The sequence below is a fragment of the Salvelinus fontinalis genome, chromosome 30, assembly GCF_029448725.1.
Source record: "Salvelinus fontinalis isolate EN_2023a chromosome 30, ASM2944872v1, whole genome shotgun sequence".
Taxonomy (NCBI): domain Eukaryota; kingdom Metazoa; phylum Chordata; class Actinopteri; order Salmoniformes; family Salmonidae; genus Salvelinus; species Salvelinus fontinalis.
Genome location: NC_074694.1, coordinates 25,430,728 through 25,452,859, shown reverse-complemented (window position 1 = coordinate 25,452,859; position 22,132 = coordinate 25,430,728). Strand labels below are relative to the sequence as shown.

The 22,132-nt window shown below is 48.0% G+C and overlaps 1 protein-coding gene across 10 annotated transcripts in view; it reads left to right on the top strand.

The window, feature by feature from the left end:
- Positions 1-22,132, top strand: part of sdk2b (sidekick cell adhesion molecule 2b) — a 506,291-nt gene that overhangs the window by 405,424 nt on the left and 78,735 nt on the right. For all 10 annotated transcript variants that reach the window (XM_055890147.1, XM_055890151.1, XM_055890145.1 and 7 more), the window contains exon 5: positions 14,855-14,988. In XM_055890147.1, coding sequence (XP_055746122.1) covers positions 14,855-14,988 — 134 coding nt within the window. The remainder of the gene's footprint in view (positions 1-14,854; positions 14,989-22,132) is intronic.

The window sequence follows — 22,132 nt, the reverse complement described above, 5'->3', positions numbered from 1 at the left end:
GTTGTTGCCAAAAAGTCTTTGGCACATGACATGGAGTACAGAGAGTGGACAAACTAAAGAGACAGGTACCCAGGCTGCCTTCCATTTGAGAAGACGTTTATTTTCATTGTTAGAGCGGCCACTTGAGAATCTGGTTGTAACAGTCCTGACCTGTTTTAATTTGTTTTTTATGTGTTTATGGTCAGGGCATGTGTTTTGGGTGGGCAGTCTATGTTATCTGTTTCTATGTTGGTTTTGGGTTACCTGGTATGGCTCTTGATTAGAGGCAGGTGGTTTGCGTTTTCCTCTAATTAAGAGTCATATTTAGGTAGGGCGTTCTCACTGTTTGTTTGTGGGTGATTGTCTCCTGTGATGTCTCTCGTGTGTTCGATGTTATTCACTTACGGGGCTGTTTGGCTGTTCGTGCGTTTTGATGTAACGTTCCTGTCCGTGAGTTTACGTTTAGTGATGTGAGTTTATGTTCAGGTTTCGTTCTACGTCGTTTTGTTATTTTGTAAGTTTGTTAAAGTGTTTGTTTTCGTGTTGCCATCTTCATCGTTGTTATAAATAAAAAAAATGGCTTATTTCCCGCAAACTGCATTTTGGTCTGAAGATCCTTCTCTCCTCACCTCGTCTGAGGATGAGGAGAGCGACAGCCTTAACAGAATCACCCACCACGCTAAGACCAAGCGGTATGGGAATGCTCTACGGAGCAACAAGGACTCCTGGACTTGGGAGGAGATCCTGGACGGTAGAGGACCTTGGGCTCAACCAGGGGAATATCGCCGTCCAAAGGAGGAGTTGGAAGCAGCGAAGGCTGAGAGGCGCTGGTATGAGGAGGCAGCGCGACGACGCGGTTGGGAGCCCGTGAGTCAGACCAAAAAATTTCTTGGGGGGGGGCACACGAGGAGTGTGGCAAAGCCGGGTAGGATACCCGAGCCAACTCCCCGTGCTTACCGTGGAGGTAGAAGGCGTCGTACTGGTAAGACACCGTGTTATGCGGTAAAGCGCACGGTGTCCCCAGTACGCGTGCTTAGCCCAGTGCGGGCTATTCCACCTTGCCGCACTGGGAGGGCTAGGTTGGGCATCGAGCCGGATGTCATGAAGCCGGCCCAACGTATCTGGCCTCCAGTACGTCTCCTCGGGCCGGCGTACATGGCACCAGCCTTACAGGTGGTGTCCCCGGTTCGCCTGCATAGGCCAGTGCGGGCTATTCCACCTCGCTGCACTGGCAGGGCTACGGGGATCATTCAACCTGGTAGGGTTGGGGAGGCTCGGTGCTCAAGAGCACGTGTCCTCCTTCACGGTCCGGTAGACCCGGTGCCACCTCCATGTACCAGTCCTCCGGTGGCAGCCCCCCGTACCAGGCTGTCTCTCCGGGTTCTCTCTCCTGCTGTTTCCTCCTCTCCAGCGCAGCCAGTGCCTAGACCACGCACCAGGCTGTCTCTCCTTCTCCTCCCTACAGAGCCATCCGTCTCCCCAGCGCCATCTGAGCCATCCGTCTCCCCAGCGCCATCTGAGCCATCCGTCTCCCCAGCGCCATCTGAGCCATCCGTCTCCCCAGCGCCATCTGAGCCATCCGTCTCCCCAGCGCCGTCTGAGCCATCCGTCTGCCATGAGCCTGCAAAGCCGCCCGTCTGTCATGAGCCTGCAAAGCCGCCCGTCTGCCATGAGCCTACAGAGCCGTCCGCCAGACAGGAGCCGCTAGAGCCGCCCGCCAGACAGGAGCCGCTAGAGCCGCCCGCCAGACAGGATCTGCCAGAGCCGCCAACCAGACAGGATCTGCCAGAGCCGCCAACCAGACAGGATCTGCCAGAGCCGCCAACCAGACAGGATCTGCCAGAGCCGCCAACCAGACAGGATCTGCCAGAGCCGCCAGCGAGCCATGACCAGCCAGAGCCGTCCTGCCATGACCAGCCAGAGCCGTCCTGCCATGACCAGCCAGAGCCGTCCTGCCATGACCTGCCAGAGCCGTCCAGCCAGGACCTGCCAGAGCCGTCCAGCCAGGACCTGCCAGAGCCGTCCAGCCAGGACCTGCCAGAGCCGTCCAGCCAGGACCTGCCAGAGCCGTCCAGCCATGACCTGCCAGAGCCGTCCAGCCATGACCTGCCAGAGCCGTCCAGCCAGGACCTGCCAGAGCCGTCCAGCCAGGACCTGCCAGAGCCGTCCAAACAGGACCTGCCAGAGTCCCTCAGCCAGGACCTGCCAGAGTCCTTCAGCCGGGATCTGCCCCTTGTCCCGGTGCTGCCCCTTGTCCCGGTGCTGCCCCTTGTCCCGGTGCTGCCCCTTGTCCCGGTGCTGCCCCTTGTCCCGGTGCTGCCCCTTGTCCCGGTGCTGCCCCTTGTCCCGGTGCTGGCCCTTGTCCCGGTGCTGCCCCTTGTCTCGGTGCTGCCCCTTGTCCCGGTGCTGCCCCTTATTCCGGTGCTGGTCCTTATCCTGGTGCTGCCCCTTGTTCCGGTGCTGCCCCTTGTCCCGGTACTACCCCTTGTCCCGGTGCTGCCCCTTGTCCCGGTGCTGGCTGTTTATTTAGGGGAAGGTAGTTTTAGGGTGGTCAGTGGAAGGGGTAGACAGAAGAGGGGAGTGACTATGGTGGTGTGGGGAGAGCGTCCTGAGCCGGAGCCACCACCGTGGTCAACTGCCCACCCAGACCCTCCCCTGGACTTTGTGCTGGTGCGCCCGGCGTTCGCACCTTGAGGGGGGGGTTCTGTAACAATCCTGACCTGTTTTAATTTGTTTTTTATGTGTTTATGGTCAGGGCATGTGTTTTGGGTGGGCAGTCTATGTTATCTGTTTCTATGTTGGTTTTGGGTTACCTGGTATGGCTCTTGATTAGAGGCAGGTGGTTTGCGTTTTCCTCTAATTAAGAGTCATATTTAGGTAGGGCGTTCTCACTGTTTGTTTGTGGGTGATTGTCTCCTGTGATGTCTCTCGTGTGTTCGATGTTATTCACTTACGGGGCTGTTTGGCTGTTCGTGTGTTTTGATGTAACGTTCCTGTCCGTGAGTTTACGTTTAGTGATGTGAGTTTATGTTCAGGTTTCGTTCTACGTCGTTTTGTTATTTTGTAAGTTTGTTAAAGTGTTTGTTTTCGTGTTGCCATCTTCATCGTTGTTATAAATAAAAAAATGGCTTATTTCCCGCAAACTGCATTTTGGTCTGAAGATCCTTCTCTCCTCACCTCGTCTGAGGATGAGGAGAGCGACAGCCTTAACACTGGTCAATATAATGGATAATCTGTGGTCACACACGATAACTGAAATGTGTTAGTCACACACGATATCTCAATTGGCCCAAGGGGGGGCTCTGCATTATTTGTGGGGGACAACATGTTTCTCTGTCCCTTTCGCTCAGGTTTTCTCTCAAATTCAGAAATGTAAAAGGCTTTATTCAAGTCTCTCTCACGTCTTCTAGTTGAGGTGTCATACGTGTCATTTGCAGCATTTCTTCTCACCACCTTTCTCTTTCCTCTCCAGGTAGCCAGGCAGGTTGGAGCTGGGAGTTAGGAGTGTTGCGTGTGCGTCACGTTGGACCTAGTTGGGGGTTCTCAATGCCTGCCTGAGTCCCCCCATAGCAGGGTCGATGGGAGGGGAGTCGGTGAGGGCTTTGGATTCCAAGGACATGGAGGCGGGTTTAGTTATGTGTGAAAGTGTAGCCTTGGAGAAAGATTCTGAGGAGTGTATCTTAGTTACGTTTTTCTCAACTTTGAAAGGCACATTGGACTGGTCTCCCTGGAACGAACAGGGAAATGAACATACAGTATCTATCACTATGGATATGTAAAGTAAACAAGATCCATGGTGGCTCAGAGAATTTCCCCATTTCGGCTCCCCTGCCTCCAGTTTCCCTTGACAGAGGCAATGTCTCATAGTGGGCCTGCGACTGTTATCTCTCTGCCGCCCGCCCTGCCTATGCAGCTGTTCTTTTTGGCATCCACCTAGTCTGCTCTGTCCTCTCAGACTGTTAGCGTCCTTGTCGCAGAGAAAGAGTTCTATGTGCTCTTCATAGTGATCATGTTTAGCTTCAACAACAGAATTATTGCCCATAACTGAAAAGAGCAGTCATCTGTTCAAACCTGTAAAACCCAAACTGCCTTCTTTGTCTCCAATCTGCTTCTCTATATTTGATTGATCACCACTGTCCTGAACAGGTTTGGTGTCTCGAATTCCGGCCGATCTGCTCTGCACTAGTTTGGTTTAGATTGACTGGGTCCCGGCCGGGCTCATTGGAATGCACTGTGCCAGGGCTGGGTGAGGCCGAGGGGAGAAAAAGTACTTATTTAGCTCTAATAGCAATTACTCTTCTCTCATTGAATGAGATGCAATTGAAAGGGCCTTTTCCATTTGGGGGCTGTGATTTGTTGTGTTATTCCCGAGACTTAATGTGCTGTATAATCAGAGCCTCCTTCAGTAAACACATTTACCCGGAATTGCACCGCACCGTTTGCCAGATTGGAAGGTGAGTCAGGCACGAGGAGGAGTAGAGGAGTCAGGCACGAGGAGGAGTAGAGGAGTCAGGCACGAGGAGGAGTAGAGGAGTCAGGCACGAGGAGGAGTAGAGGGGTCAGGCACGAGGAGGAGTAGAGGAGTCAGGCACGAGGAGGAGTAGAGGAGTCAGGCACGAGGAGGAGAAGAGGAGTCAGGCACGAGGAGGAGTAGAGGAGTCATGCACGAGGAGGAGTAGAGGAGTCAGGCACGAGGAGGAGTAGAGGAGTCAGGCACGAGGAGGAGTAGAGGAGTCATGCACGAGGAGGAGTAGAGGAGTCAGGCACGAGGAGGAGTAGAGGGGTCAGGCACGAGGAGGAGTAGAGGAGTCAGACACGAGGAGGAGAAGAGGAGTCAGGCACGAGGAGGAGTAGAGGAGTCAGACACGAGGAGGAGTAGAGGGGTCAGGCACGAGGAGGAGTAGAGGAGTCAGGCACGAGGAGGAGAAGAGGAGTCAGACACGAGGAGGAGTAGAGGGGTCAGGCACGAGGAGGAGTAGAGGAGTCAGGCACGAGGAGGAGTAGAGGAGTCAGGCACGAGGAGGAGAAGAGGAGTCAGACACGAGGAGGAGTAGAGGGGTCAGGCACGAGGAGGAGTAGAGGAGTCAGGCACGAGGAGGAGTAGAGGGGTCAGGCACGAGGAGGAGTAGAGGAGTCAGGCGGGCCCTAGCATGCGTTTTCTTTCTTAGTCAACCATTTTTCTCTATCTCTCTTTTTTCATCCGGAAACGTCTCTCTTGTCTCTCAAGACGTTGAGTCATGGATTTATCTCTGAGTGCTACAGCCCTACAACCTTGTAGCCATGGCAGTTAACAACCTAACATAACGTGGCCTACCTGGCAAATCACAGAGAGGAGAAGACTGGGGATGAGGAGGAATATTGATGCTTTGCTGACACCCGCTGTGCAATTACCAGTGTAATCTGCTGCTTAGAGAGAGTGGTCAATTAATAGGTCTGCCTGAGACATCCACCTCCTGTCAGTCTAATATGGATTCTCCATTACTCACTGTGGTGTGTGTGTGTGTGTGTGTGTGTGTGTGTGTGTGTGTGTGTGTGTGTGTGTGTGTGTGTGTGTGTGTGTGTGTGTGTGTGTGTGTGTGTGTGTGTGTGTGTGTGTGTGTGTGTGCATATGTGTGTGTGTGCATATGTGTGTGTGTGTAGGATTAGTCCTGGTTGACCTGGCTGGACTCACTCACTGGTCAATAGAACGGCTCAAGGAGAAACAGGTCCTAGTAGAGTATTGTAGGTGTGAGGAGGCTGCTAATGATCGGGATGCTGCTGAAATCTCAGATGTTCACCAAACTCTGAGGTGGGATGTCACATTCTTAAGGATATAGAGGAATCTGACTGATCTGACCACCATGCTGTGTCCAACTCTCAGGCAGTACATCAAGCGATGTGACAATTGATGTATATCTATTACTTATGCTATGAATACTCAATACCATAGTTGTCACGCCCTGACCAGAGAGAGCTTTTTATTCTCTATGTTGGTTGGGTCGGGGTGTGACTAGGGTGGGTCATCTAGGTGTTTGTGTGTCTATGTTGGCCTGTTATGGTTCCCAATCAGAGGCAGCTGTTTATCGTTGTCTCTAATTGGGTATCATATTTAGGCAGCCATTTCCCCTTTGTGCTTTGTGGGATCTTGTCTAGGGATAGTTGCATGTCAGCACTATTATTAGCTTCACGTTTCGTTTGTTTGTTTTGTTGTTTTGTTCTTTGTAGTTTTCATTTCCAAAATTAAAGGATGGAAACATACCACGCTGCATCTTGGTCCACTCCTTGTAACGATCGTAACAGAAGATCCCACCACAAATGGACAAAGCAGTGTGGCCAGGAGGAACAGGTATCCTGGGCCTGGGAGGATATCCAGGAGGTAAAGACATCTTGGACTTGGGAGGAGATAATGGCAGGAGACGAAAGCCTTCAATGGAAGCAGACGCAAGCGGTGAAGGAAGGACAGCGACAACGCCGGGGTTTCACGGCCACGACGCAAGCCAAAGAAGACGCCTCAAAATATTTTTTTGGGGGGGGGGCACACAGGGTGGTCGGCGAAGTTGAGGTGTGAATCGGAGACCGAGGAGTTATTGTACAAATTGGAGGAGAGTGAACGGAGGGGAGAGTTAGAGACCTTCGAGGAGTTGTTGGACAAATTGGAGGAGAGTGAAGAGAGAGCTGTTGGTTTGGCGTAGTATGCACGGCATTCGCCCTGAGGAGCGTGTTAGCCGTCCGATGCCACCTGTGCCAGCTTCCTATACTCTCCCTGAGGAGCGTGTCATTTGTCCGGTACCATGTGGGCCGGTTCTACGCACCAGGTCTAAAGTGCACCTCCACAGCCCAGTACGTCCTGTGCTAGCTCCCCGCACTCACCGTGCGGAGTGTGTCATCGTTCCGGCACCATCTGTGCTAGCTCTACGCACCAGGTCTCCAGTGCGCCTCCACAGCACAGTACTTCCTGTGCCTGCTCCTCGCACTCTTCATCAAGTGCGCCTTCCTAGTCAGGTACGTCCTGTGCCTGCTCCTCGCACTCTCCCTGAAGTGCGTGTCCCCAGTCAGGTACGTCCTGGTCCTCCTCCCCGCACTCGCCCTGAGGTGCGTGTCATCAGCACGGTGCCACCTGTACCGGTCCCACACATCAGGCCTCCAGTGTGCCTCCACAGCCCAGTACGTCCTGTGCCTGCTCCTCGTACTCTCCCTCAAGTGCGTATCCCCAGTCAGGTACGTCCTGTGCCTGCTCCTCGCACTCTCCCTGAAGTGCGTGTCCCCAGTCAGGTACGTCCTGTGCCTCCTCCCCGCACTCGCACTGAGGTGCGTGTCATCAGCCCAGTGCCACCTGTACCGGTCCCACGCATCAGGCCTCCAGTGCGCCTCCACAGTCCAGTACCTTCTGTGCCTCCTTCCCGCACTCGCCCTGAGGTGCGTGTCATCAGCCCGGTGCCACCTGTACCGGTCCCACGCATCAGGCCTCCAGTGCGCCGCCACAGTCCAGAGCTTCCGGCGACAGTTCCCAGTCAAGAGCTTCCGGCGACAGTTCCCAGTCCAGAGCTTCCGGCGACAGTTCCCAGTCCAGAGCTTCCGGCGACCGTTCCCAGTCCGGAGCTTCCGGGAGACAGTCCCAAGTCCGGAGCTTCCGGCGACAGTTCCCAGTCCGGAGCTTCCGGCGACGGTCGACAGTCCGGAACCTCCTACGATGGACCACAGTCCGGAACCTCATACGGCGGTCCGCGGTCCGGAACCTCCTGAGACCGTCTGCAGTCCAGAGCCTCCAGTGGGGGTTCTCAGTCTGGAGCCTCTGGCGACGATTCACAGTCCGGTTCCTCCAGCGATGATCTACGGTCCGGAGTCCCTGGCGACGATCTACGGTCCGGTTCCTCCGGCAACTATCCACGGTCCAGAGCCGATTCACGGTCCGGTTCCTCCGGCGACGATCCACGGTCTGGAATATCCGCCGACGATCCACGGTCCGGTTCCTACGGCAAAAACCCACCGTCCGGAGCTTCTGGCGACGATCCCCGCACCAGAGCCGCCATGGAGGAAGACGTATTGGCGAGCGGAGTGGGTACTTCGCCCTACACCGGAGCCGCCCCCGACGGTAGATGTCCACCCGGACCCTCCCCTATTGAGTCAGGTTTTGCGGTCGGAGTCCGCACCTTTGGGGGGGACTCCCGAAGGAGCTTTTTATTCTCTATGTTGGTTGGGTCGGGGTGTGACTAGGGTGGGTCATCTAGGTGTTTGTGTGTCTATGTTGGCCTGTTATGGTTCCCAATCAGAGGCAGCTTTTTATCGTTGTCTCTGATTGGGGATCATATTTAGGAAGCCATTTCCCCTTTGTGCTTTGTGGGATATTGTCTAGGGATAGTTGTATGTCAGCACTATTATTAGCTTCACGTTTCGTTTGTTTGTTTTGTTGTTTTGTTCTTTGTAGTTTTCATTTCCAAAATGAAAGGATGGTAACATACCACGCTGCATCTTGGTCCACTCCTTGTAACGATCGTGACAATAGTTCTGAAAATAACTTGGTTAAGGGTTAGCAGTAGGGGGTGGGAAGTCAAGCGGCCAGCTACAAATCATGAGAGCACACTCCCACTGAGACAAGCAAGTGGCTGTTTTTATGAGCAACAGCCTCCCTCCTCTCCTCCCTCCCTCCCTCCCTCCACCCTGGAGCTGTAGCTTTTCATTAGAACAATGTGTTGTGGAGCGGTGGAAGGCAGGGTGTCGGCTCTGGCCCAGGCCTGCCGCTTTATCCCCCCTGACCCCTCACCCCTCTCTCTCCTTGGGGAATCTGGCAGAGGCTGGCCCCGGTAACGGCTATTTGTCTGTAAGTAATGGAGGTCTGAGGTGGGTGTCGGGGGGGAAAGAGGGAGAGACACACACACACCACCATGACATTACACTCTTCCATTGTGTGTGTCTCCGAGTAGTCTGGACACTGTCACACTATTTCAACTGTGTTTTACACAAACACACACACACAAGACTACACACACGTGCAAGCACACATGCATGGACACACACCAATATTGATGGGAGCTGTACATAATCATTATCAGTGTTAGCTGTCAATCACTTTCCTCCCCCATGGCATCAAATACATAAATAAACCCTAGATGGGAAATAATTACAAACAGAGATACATGACACCTCCAGGCCCCAGCACAGCACAACACAGCACCACACAGCACAGCACAGCACAGGCTCTTGCTATAAGTGGCCAAAATATATCAGAGATGCTGCCTGCTGTCCAGCCTTCTGCATTGCAGCCTCCCGGCAGACTCCTTAGTTAATGGGAGCTGTTACAGTGGAATAACAATGCAAATGTGGGTTAAATCAAAAAAGAGAGAGAGAGAGAGAGGGATAAGTATACCCATAGACATATGGACACGCACAAACACACATACGCACGCACATACACGCTCACACAAACACATGCTTTCTCTCTCTCTCTCCACCCATCTCTCTCACTCCTACAAAACACACACTCCGACATATCTGATTTGTCCTAATTTCCCAGCTCCCTGTCTTGATAAATCCCATGCAGCAGCAGCAGCATCACATTGCTAAACCATCATTACCACAGAGCTCCTGACAGCTCACACTGCCAACAGAGAGAGAGAAAAAGGGAGAGAGCCAGAGAGACAGAGAGACAGAGAGAGAGCGAGAGGGGGGAAGAAAGGATAGAAATACTTCTTCATACTTTACTAAATCACCTTGAAGAAGCAGCTATAGAACAGACCTGAGATTCCTCCACTCTTGCTCTCTCTTTCCTTCGGCCTATATCTTGATGTAGACATGGCAGATGATTCCTTCTACTGCTTTCACAGGTTTGCATCCCAAATTGCACCCTATTCCTTACATAGTGCACTACTTTTGACCAGAGTCCTATGGATCCTGGTCATAAGTGGTGCACTATGTAGGGAATAAGGTGTAATTTAGGATGGGCTCATGTTGAAGGTTAAAGAGAGAACAAGCAGCAGGGGAGACACGTGTGTGTGTGTGTGTGTGTGTGTGTGTGTGTGTGTGTGTGTGTGTGTGTGTGTGTGTGTGTGTGTGTGTGTGTGTGTGTGTGTGTGTGTGTGTGTGTGTGTGTGTGTGTGTGTGTGTGTTCATGTGTGTGTGTTCATGTGTGTGTGTGTGTTCATGTGTGTGTGTGTGTTCATGTGTGTGTGTGCGTGGGCGTGGGCATGTGTGTGTTTGTAGCTAGGAGATTTAGAGAGAGAGAGTAGTGTTAGTGTGTCTGTCAGTGCAGATTATATATTTATAATTATAAACTGGGTGGTTCAAGCCCTGAATGCTGATTGGCTGACAGACGTGGTATATCAGACCGTATACCACGGGTACGACAAAATATTTATTTTTACTGTTCTAATTACGTTGGTAACCAGTTTATAATAACAATAAGGCACCTCTGAGGTTTATGATATAGGGGCAATATACCACTGCGTTGCGTTGTGCGTAAGAACAGCCCTTAGCCATGGTATATTGACCGTATACCACACCCACTCGGGCATTATTGTTTAAGTGTATGTAGTATTCAGGTACACAATGAGGATGATTGGCTGCTTTATATAGTAATGCCTTTTAATACAGTGAATATCTACTCACTATACTCACTATATTCATCCGTAGCCAGTTACTTATCTTATAAGCTATAGGCATCGTTACACACTGTCCCCGTTTTGGAAAGGTCCCGGGAATCACCTGGGATTCATTTAACGCTCCGGACAGTTCCACTCCATCCACTTCCCTATGGGAATCCATAATTCATCTCCAAGGTGACGGTCTGGGATGTGTCTCCACAGCGATGAGCTAGGACAGTAGTATTAAATATTAACCATGGATTTAGTCAGGCCTACGAGACGCTTTGGAACGACTGACTTTTTTCAGGCCCATACGACGCTCTGGGAATCACAAATGAGGCGTCTCTCGCTTGGAGATATTTTTAAATCAATCAGTCAGGCGGTTGGAACTTGTAAGTCATGAAGAGAACCCAAAGCACAGGTATACAGCACCAATAACACCCTGCTGTTCCATCATCTCCATCTCTCTCCTCTACTGGGGGCCATTGTGTTGTTTTCCACATGCAGCAGTGGAGAAATCATGTTTGAGAGATGTGTTTTTATAAGGGGTTCAGCTCAGGTACACACACACAAACACACACACACACACACACACACACACACACACACACACACACACACACACACACACACACACACACACACACACACACACACACACACACACACACACACAGTAGCAGTGTATAAGTCAGTTGGTCTCCCATTGTGTCTGCTGGCCATTGTTGGTTTTTCTATTCTTGTTGTTTTGCTGTGTTCTTGTTAGTGACCCTGGCCTGACTGCTCGTTATACAGTAGAATATCAGTCTAGCAGGAGCAGGGCTCTTTAGCCATCCTACTTATAGAATGGTCGTTCTTGAAATGCAGTTACTTTTGAGCATGGTATTTTGGAAAGAATTTACTTACATTTTCTGGATTTTTATGTTCTATCTGTTTGGTTTCATTTTCTGAATTTCTCATTTTCTAAATCAACTAATATACTGTAGCAGCATAATGACTTTAAATATGTTTCTTTACCATTATGATAACATTGTACCAGCAGTAGGAGAAGGAACACCAATTACAAATCTAAGGTCATTAATTCTTTACAAAACTAAACTGATTATTTTGCTCACAATGTGATTTCTCTTAATTTAAATTGAGTAACGCCAATGACACTTTGTATTTTGACACACCAAATTATCGATGGAATCTTCAAATTTATGGCATAATTAAAAGGTGTGATTAGTTATTTGTTTAATTTAATATAGGCCCCTCCCCCGATAACAGTTTGCCACTGGAGGGAATAATCAAGGTCCTTGTATATCTTTGCAATGATTGATTTTCAAGACGGTAACACCAATGACATAAAACATTATATTTGTAAAAAAAAAAATACAGATTTGAATAGCCTTATTTGTTTTTGTTGATCTATACAATGTATTAAATACTTTTATTTACTTTTTAGCATTCAAAATCATAGATAGATATCTCTGAATCCCCAAAACATGTCACTACAACTCTACTCATCACTATGTCCCGTGTGGCTCAGTTGGTAGAGCATGGCGCTTGCAACGCCAGGGTTGTGGGTTCATTCCCCACGGTGGGACCAGGATGAATATGTATGAACTTTCCAATTTGTAAGTCGCTCTGGATAAGAGCGTCTGCTAAATGACTTAAATGTAAATCTACTGGGACAAGCCAATTTGCTTACACTAAGTACTTTAAACAATGCATCGTTTTGCAGTATTAAGCATTATCTTTTGTCACTGTTATAAACAGTTCAATATAAACAAAAACATGAATGATGTGTAACTATTTGTCATTTAAAGTGTTTTTCGTGGTTGCAAAGGTGAGGGATGCAAATGCCACCGCAATTCAAGAACGACCCAGAACCCTAATGGCTGATAAACAGGACTTGGTCTCTGCTAACTCATTTCACATAGCTGGCATCTAAACTCAGCGTATGTGTGAGGGGAGGGTGGGGGTGAAGGGCTTCATGGTGTGTGCGTGTGTTTTTGTATGTGTCTGTGATTAGAGTAGGAGGGACGCATCGGCAGGCGAACCGCCGCACCCTCGCTGTGCTCTAACGGCGTCAGGGTCTGCTGGTGCATAGGGGTGTGCACACACCCCAGGAAGCCAAACCAAGCACCCCTCCATTCCGAATAGAACACAAGTAGAGCACACCGTCCGTGACACACAGCCGAGACACTTATTTACAACCCACCATTAATCACAACAACCTCTTACCGCTGCTGCTGGTTGCCAAGTGCATACTCGTTAAGTCTCCCAGACTTCCAGTTGATTATCAATACCATGGATTTGTTCATTCAGGACGGTTCAGGTTTCAGAGTACTGAGCATTGCAGCTAGAAATGTTGTCTCCGGTATGCATGTGAAGATAGACTAAAGAGGCACATACACTACATGACCAAAAGTATGGGGACACCGGCTTGTTGAACATCTCATTCCAAAAGCATGGGCATTAATATGGAGTTGGTCCCCCCTTTGCTGTTATAACAGCCTCCCCTCTTCTGGGAGTGGAGCTTTCCACTAGATGTTGGAACATTGCTATGGGGACTTGCTTCCATTCAGCCACAAGAGCATTAGTGAGGTTGGGCACTGATGTTGGGCGATTAGGCCTGGTTCGCAGTCGGCGTTACAATTCATCCCAGAGGTGTTTGATGGGGTTGAGGTCAGGGCTCTGTGCAGACCAGTCAAGTTCTTCCACACCGATCTCGACAAACCATTTCTGTATGGGAGTTGCTTTGTGCACGGGGACATTGTCATGCTGAAACAGAAATGGGCCTTCCTCAAACTGTTGCCACAAAGTTGGAAGCACAGAATCGTCTAGAATGTCATTGTATGCTGTAGTGTTAAGATTTCCCTTCACTGGAACTAAGGGGCCTAGCCCGAACCATGAAAAAGAGCCCCATTATTCGTCCTCCACCAAACTTTAGAGGTGGCTCTATGCATTGGGGCAGGTAGCGTTCTTCTGGCATCCGCCAAACTCAGATTCGTCCACCGGGCTACCAGATGGTTAAGCGCGATTCAACACTTCAGAGAGCGTGTTTCCCCTGCTCCAGAGGCAACAAGTTTAACACCACTCCAGCTGACGCTTGACATTGCGCATGGTGATCTTTGGCTTGTGTGTGGCTCCTCGGCCATGGAAAGTAGGAAAACCATTTCATGAAGCTCCTGATGAACAGTTCTTGTGCTGACGTTGCTTCCAGAGGCATTTTGGAACTCGGTTGTGAGTGTTGCAACCGAGGACAGACGATTTTTAATGACTATGCGCGGCCCTGTTCTGTGAGCTTGTGTGGCCTACCACTTCGTGGCTGAGCTGTTGTTGCTCCTATAAGTTTCCACTTCACAATAACAGCACTTACAGTTGACCAGGGCAGCTGTAGCAGGGCAGAAATGTGACTTCTTGGAAAGGTGGCATCCTAAGACGGTGCCACGTTGGAAGTCACTGAGCTCTTCAGTAAGACTATTCTATTGCCTATGTTTGTCTATGGAGATTGCATGGCGGTGTGCTGAATTTTATACTGTACAACTGTCAGCAACTAAAATAGCTGAATCCACAAATTTTAAGGGGTGTCCACACTGCTTTTGTATAAATAGTGAATGTGCTTGTATTTAACTTTACTTGTGCGTGCACTTTATTTGTTCATTTGTATCCAACATTTCCTTTCTGTTGCACTGATTGTATAGTAGGATATGTGTGTGCTGTATGATCCTCAGAGTGGTGGTGGTTTGTATTTCTCCAGGGGCGAGGTGCGTTCACATTAGTATGCTGTCTCTTGGAGGAGAGAGAGAGAGAAACCGAGGGAGAGAGGGGGTGAGGAGGTCGGTGGCAACGTGTCCAAACATTCAATCCAGCTCCAAATTAGTGAACAGGTGCTGATAATAAGCAAACATTGATTGTAAACAAAGGTGGGGCTATAATTGGTAGACTGCAGGGAAAGGAGCTCTAGGTCTCAGTCCACTGGTCAGCACAGCACAGGGTGGGAGGGGCAGGAGCAGGGGAGGAGCTAGTACAAACAACAGGAATACAACAGGGAGACTAGGATCTTATTCAGTTCTATACCTGGAGGACATTTGTTCCTGGGGAAGAACGTGTGTGTGTGTATGTGTGTTATGTGTTATTCAAGACTGTGTGTGTGTGTGTGTGGGGGGGGGGGGGGGGGGGTCCAAGAGAAATAAGTCAAATAGGATCTCAGTAATGCAGGTCGTGCTGAGCTGGAGCAAAACCCTGCACACAGATTGCCTACAGAGGTTTTTTTCTGTGTGGTGTTCTTGGCAGTGTAGTGACCGAACGTGTCTCTCTGTGTTCCTCAGAGCCATTACCCTGGACAACACTCTGGTCATCCTGTCCACGGTGGCCCCTGATGCTGGACGCTACTACGTGCAGGCGGTCAACGACAAGAACGGGGAAAACAAGACCAGCCAACCCATCACCCTGTCTGTTGACAGTGAGTAGCAGTGGAGCATTATGGAGAGATATGAGCACACACATGAATGAAGGCTTGCACATACACACATGAATGAAGGCTTGCACATACACACATGGATGAAGGCTTGCACATACACACATGAATGAAGGCTTGCACATACACACATGAATGAAGGCTTGCACATACACACATGAATGAAGGCTTGCACATACACACATGAATGAAGGCTTGCACATACACACATGGATGAAGGCTTGCACATACACACATGGATGAAGGCTTGCACATACACACATGAATGAAGGCTTGCACATACACACATGAATGAAGGCTTGCACATACACACATGAATGAAGGCTTGCACATACACACATGAATGAAGGCTTGCACATACACACATGGACCAAACGCACGCAGACACAAATGCACACATGCACCGAACGCACACACATGTAGACACACGTAGACACACACACACACACACACACACAAGGATGCATGCCCACATACACATACATACACACACACACGTCAGCAGGCAGATATAGTTGATTATACTGTATAAGACAAGCGAAGGAAGCAGCTGCTCTTCTGGTGAAGAGTTGATTATATGACACCCACACATACACACACACACACACACTTCCAGACACAGACACTATGGCCAGCAGCAGCAGAGCAGATTCCACATTGAGAGAGAATCAAGCGCAGGCTGGTGCAGTTCAAGGTATTAGACTTGATTATAGAGGAAGCAGACATGGCCTATGGCACAGTGCAGGGGGACAGTTGATTAGAACATAACTCAGACCCAGACAGTAGATCTCAGAGGAGTAGAGCTAGCTGATGAGTAGAGGGACCAGAACAGACAGAAAGACAGAACAGAATAGACAGAACAGAGCAGAACAGAACAGAGCAGACGAACAGAGCAGATATAATAGAGCAGACAGAACAGAGCAGACAGAACAGAGCAGATATAATAGAGCAGACAGAACAGAGCAGACAGAACAGAACAGAGCAGACAGAAAATAACAGACATGCAGACAGAAAAGAACAGATCAGACAGAACAGAGCAGAGCAGACAGAAAAGAGCAGACAGAACAGAGCAGATATAATAGAGCAGACAGAACAGAGCAGACAGAGAAGACAGAACAGAACAGGGCAGATATAATAGAGCAGACAGAAAAGAGCAGACAGGCATACAGAATAGAGCAGACAGACCAGAGCAGACAGTATAGAACAGAGCAGACAGAACAGAGCAGACATAATAGAGCAGACAGAAAAGTGCAGACAGAAAAGAGCAGGCAGAACAGAGCAGACAGAACAGAGCAGATAGATTGGATCAGACAGTATAGAACAGAGCAGACAGAACAGAACAGAGCAGACAGAATAGAGCAGACAGAACAGAACAAACATAATAGAGCAGACAGACCACAGCAGATAGAACAGAACGGAGCAGACAGAATAGAGCAGACAGAAAAGAGCAGACAGGCAAACAGAACAGAATAGACAGACCAGAGCAGACAGACCAGAGCCGACAGTATAGAACAGAGCAGATGGAACAGAAGACAGAATAGAGCAGACAGAAAAGAGCAGAAAGGCAGAAATAACAGAATAGACAGAACATAGCAGACAGACCAGAGCAGACAGTATAGAACAGAGCAGAGAGAACAGAGCAGACAGAAAAGAATAGACAAAACAGAGCAGACAGACCAGAGCAGACAGACCAGAGCTGACAGTATAGAACAGAGCAGATAGAACAGAAGACAGAATAGAGCAGACAGAAAAGAGCAGAAAGGCAGAAAGAACAGAATAGACAGAACATAGCAGATAGACAAGAGCAGAGCAGACAGAACAGAGCAGATATAATAGAGCAGACAGAACAGAGCAGATATAATAGAGCAGACAGAACAGAGCAGACAGAGCAGACAGAACAGAACAGAGCAGACAGAAAAGAGCAGACATGCAGACAGAAAAGAGCAGACATGCAGACAGAACAGAACAGATCAGACAGAACAGATCAGACAGAACAGAGCAGACAGAAAAGAGCAGACAGAACAGAGCAGATATAATAGAGCAGACAGAACATAGCAGACAGAGCAGACAGAACAAAACAGAGCAGATATAATAGAGCAGACAGACCAGAGCAGACAGACCAGAGCAGACAATATAGAACAGAGCAGACAGAACAGAGCAGACATAAAAGAGCAGACAGAACAGAGCAGATAGACCGGCTCAGACAGTATAGAACAGAGCAGACAGAATAGAGCAGACAGAACAGAACAAACATAATAGAGCAGAAAGAACAGAGCAGATAGAACAGAACGGAGCAGACAGAATAGAGCAGACAGAAAAGAGCAGACAGGCAGACAGAACAGAATAGACAGAACAGAGCAGACAGACCAGAGCAGACAGGGGGAGCCGACAGTATAGAACAGAGCAGATGGAACAGAAGACAGAATAGAGCAGACAGAAAAGAGCAGAAAGGCAGAAATAACAGAATAGACAGAACAGAGCAGACAGACCAGAGCAGACAGTATAGAACAGAGCAGACAGAACAGAACAGAGCAGACAGAAGAGAGCAGACAGAACAGAATAGACAAAACAGAGCAGACAGACCAGAGCAGACAGACCAGAGCCGACAGTATAGAACAGAGCAGATAGAACAGAAGACAGAATAGAGCAGACAGAGGAGAGCAGAAAGGCAGAAAGAACAGAATAAACAGAACATAGCAGACAGACCAGAGCAGACAGTATAGAACAGAGCAGACAGAAAAGAGTAGACAGGCAGACAGAACAGAACAGAGCAGACATAATAGAGCAGACAGAACAGAACAGAGCAGACAGAGGAGCAAAGCAGATAAAACAGAGCAGACAGAGAAGAATAGAGCAGACAGAACAGAGCAGACAGAACAGAGCAGACATAATAGAGCAGACAGAACAGAACAGAGCAGACAGGAGCAAAGCAGATAAAACAGAGCAGACAGAGAGGAATAGAGCAGACAGAAAAGAGCAGACAGGCAGACAGAACAGAGCAGACAAAATAGAACAGAGCAGACAGAAAAGAGCAAACAGAACAGAGCAGACAGAACAGAACAGAGCAGACAGAACAGAACAGAGCAGACAGACTAGAGCAAACAGAACAGAGCAGACAGAATAGAGCAAACAGAACAGAGCCGACAGAATAGAGCAGACAGAACAGAACAGAGCAGACAGACAGGCAGACAGTATGGTACATATGGCTGGTGCTAGTTGAGATAGAGGTATAGCAGAGGGAGAGAATGTGGGGAGTGTCAGAGAGACAGACACGCACACTGCCACTGTGAAGGACACACAGCCCTTGCCAGAGTGTGTGTATGTGTGTGTTTCTCGGTCCCTGCAGGGATGTCCCTCACACAGCATTATTCCCCTGGGATCCACCAACACTCAACTGATCCTAGATCAGTGTCGGAAGGACGGAGAGAGGGAAGTGTACAGGGGAAGCTTATTCTGTCAGTAAAACACACATAGACAGACTTAGAGCTGTTGCGGTGACCATATAACCGCCACACTAGCAGTCATGCGCCATGACCGCAGTAAATTTTCCGAGTGACCGCTGAGTCCCATGATCTCCTTTCATACACTCTGGACATGTGTTGGTAGTAGCCAACTCGCTAACGATCATCAGGTCCTAATGGCCTCAAACTCAGGGCTCTATTGTCCCTCTAACCACTCTGACATCAATACAAATGGCATTAAAAATCACATCAAACACTTATCATCAAAACAGTATCATGCTCTTAACACACCTCACTGTGATGATCAATACTAAGAAAGAAGTTCAACAGCAGGTTGAAACTGAGTGGAAATCATGGTCGTTGTAGTTGTTTTAAAGCCCAACACAACGAAATGGACAGCTCTTTCTAAGGTGAAGATTAGTTCAAAACCCCCATATGCATATTAGAGCTAATGCATACGCATAGGGATATGAGCCCAAGCCCGGGGGGAAAAAACGAAATTAAAAGTATGATTGTGCCGTTACACAATACATAGCCTACCGCTTATTGCGCATTGCACATAGTAGGAAAATATAAAACAACCGTGATTTAAGATGTCTTTGGTACATAATTGGTCTAGCCTGTAGTAATGGCCTTTGAGTGAGGACTGTATTATTATGCATACTGGATGGACTGGTTACCTTACGCTACTGGTTACCTTACGCTACGCTCCAACATGTTCTCTAGGAGAGAACGTGTAGCCCCAGGCCATGCAGGCGGTTCATTGATTGTGCAGGGCGATTTTGAATAGCACAGTATTGAGTATTTAAAAAAATATATTTTCATAATTCATTGGGTGACACATTACCTTTAGCTATACAGAATATCTCACCACCGTGTGTTTCCATCTCCTCCTCTGTCCTTTATTTCTTTCACGAGCGCACAAGACAGGGGGTCAACAAATCAAATCAAAGCAAAGTGTATTTGTCACGTGCGCCGAATACAACAGGTGTAGTAGACCTTACAGTGAAATGCTTACTTACAGACTCTAACCAATAGTGCAAAAAAGGTGTTAGGTGAACAATAGGTAAGTAAAGAAATAAAACAACAGTAAAAAGACAGGCTATATACAGTAGTGAGGCTATAAAAGTAGTGAGGCTACATACAGACACCGGTTAGTCGTGCTGATTGAGGTAGTATGTACATGTTGATATGGTTAAAGTGACTATGTATATATGATGAACAGAGAGTAGCAGTAGCGTAAAAGAGGGGTTGGTGGGTGGCGGGACACAATGCAGATAGCCCGGTTTAATGAAATACTGTATGTTTCATTGCGAAAACGTGTTACTATAGATGTTCTTGAACCACTTTCACTTTTACGGAGTGAAATGAGTGTTGTTGAATTTATTCCTCAGCTGCTCATATTAAGCACATGCCCCACTATAAAACCCAAGTAGCCAGCCATTCATGACTGAAAAACGGACCGGCAGGAAAGTGCTCAGCTTCCATTCATACAGATGAATGTCTTTTTTCCCCTGCCTCTGTTCCTGCCCATTTGATAATGGACCCTTCTAAATCGAAACAAATTGTACATATTAGTAAAGACAAGATTCAAATGAGAATAGTCCGATGGGTGAAAATATGATCTCTTGGTGAGAGAACAGCTGTGCAGCCTGAGGCAAGGAACAGAGAGCAAGCTTTTTTTTTTACCTCTTTCTCAAATCATCAACATCCTATAGTAGCACCATGCAGCCCATATGTTTTGATTTCTAAGACATTCTAAGGTGTGTATCGTTCACATCTAAAGTTGCCAAATAATTCAAAATCTAGCATATAGGACCTGTTTCAAATGATCACTTTTATGCTCAATGTAACGGCGTTCCTCTCTCTCTTCATAAGAAGAGGTGGAGTAGTGATCGAGCCAAGGCGCAGCGGGTTGTGAATACATGATTATTTATTAAATAAACAAAACAGACAAAGACGAAAACGAACTATAGTTGATATAACTAACAAAATAACAAAACGATGTAGACAGACCTGAACAAACGAACTTACAAATACACGAAGCACGCCGACACAGGAACAGACTACATAAACGCACGAACAAACCGAAACAATCCCGTATGGTGTAACATTGACACAGAAACAGGAGACAATCACCCACCAACAAACAGTGAGAACACCCTACCTAAATATGACTCTTAATTAGAGGAGAACGCAAAACACCTGCCTCTAATTAAGAGCCATACCAGGCAACCAAAACCAACATAGAAACAGATAACATAGACTGCCCACCCAAAACACATGCCCTGACCTAAACACATACAAAAACAACATAAAACAGGTCAGGACCGTTACACTCAACATAGACACTTCATATGCGCAGTTGCGGAATGGGAAAAATATCCTTTCTATTTTATTCAGCTCAATTATATTTGTTATATTTATATTTGTTGCTCAATTAAGTTCAATTATATTTGTCTTACTATAAAATCATATCATATAAAATAATGACAAGGGGCTTATAAGCATATCTTGTCAGCTAAACAAGCAAGCCTACGGTCTATGGCATGGAACATATTTTTTTCATGTCATAATGTTTCTTCAGACCTGACTAAAATAAATAATGGATTTATTGTGATGGTGTATATATAATGGAATACTTGTTATTTTTGAAATGTAGAAGTTGCCAAGATGTGCATCAGTGGCTTCTATGTGTGGAGGCCTGGAGATGCTAAAGCTGTTTATGTTCATTAACGGTTAATTACCGTGAGACTGGCATACTTTTGCATAACAATAACCCTCTGACAAAATTTCATGACCGCCACAGCCCTGTCACCCACTCAAACTTTAGTTGTTTCTGAGGTGTGTATGCAGCCATGGTAGGATAGATGGATCACAATGTGTTTCTCCTGGACTCTAGACTCATCTTTCCCACTGCCATGGGCATCTTTCCATCTTGGAATCCTCATACAATCACACACACAAGCTCTCTCTCTCTCTCTTTCTCTCTCTTTCTCTCTCTTTCTCTCTCTCTCTCTCTCTCTCTCTCTCTCTCTCTCTCTCTCTCTCTCTCTCTCTCTCTCTCTCTCTGTCTTGCTGTCTCTCTCTCTCTCTCTCTCTCTCTCTCTCTCTCTCTCTCTCTGTCTTGCTCTCTCTCTCTCTCTCTCTCTCTCTCTCTCTGTCTTGCTGTCTCTCTCTCTCTCCCTCTCTCTCTCTCTCTCTCTCTCTCTCTGTCTTGCTCTCTCTCTCTCTCTCTCTCTCTCTCTCTCTCTCTCTCTCTCTCTCTCTCTCTCTCTCTCTCTCTCTCTCTCTGTCTTGCTGTCTCTCTCTCTCTCAGGTTTAGTCTTTCACAGTTTTGACTTTGGTAGAGCAATATTTTCACATTTTTCCAGTTCCGTAGCAAATGTTATTACCAGTGGCCACACTACTGTTCTATTCTCCTCAGTGCTATGAACAGAGATGTATGCTCCGGTCAGTTCCAATATCTCACATGGCCGCACACACGTACACTTATCCACTCTGCCCACTGGAAATGAAATGTACTGTTCAGCACGGCTCCGGCCTGAAAATGAGCTTTGGCTATTTAATAAGCCAGAGCAGACCATCCACAGCGACATTTAATATGAACTGCATACCTTTTAGATGGCATCATATCTATTGTATAGAGTCCGCTGTCATGCACACAG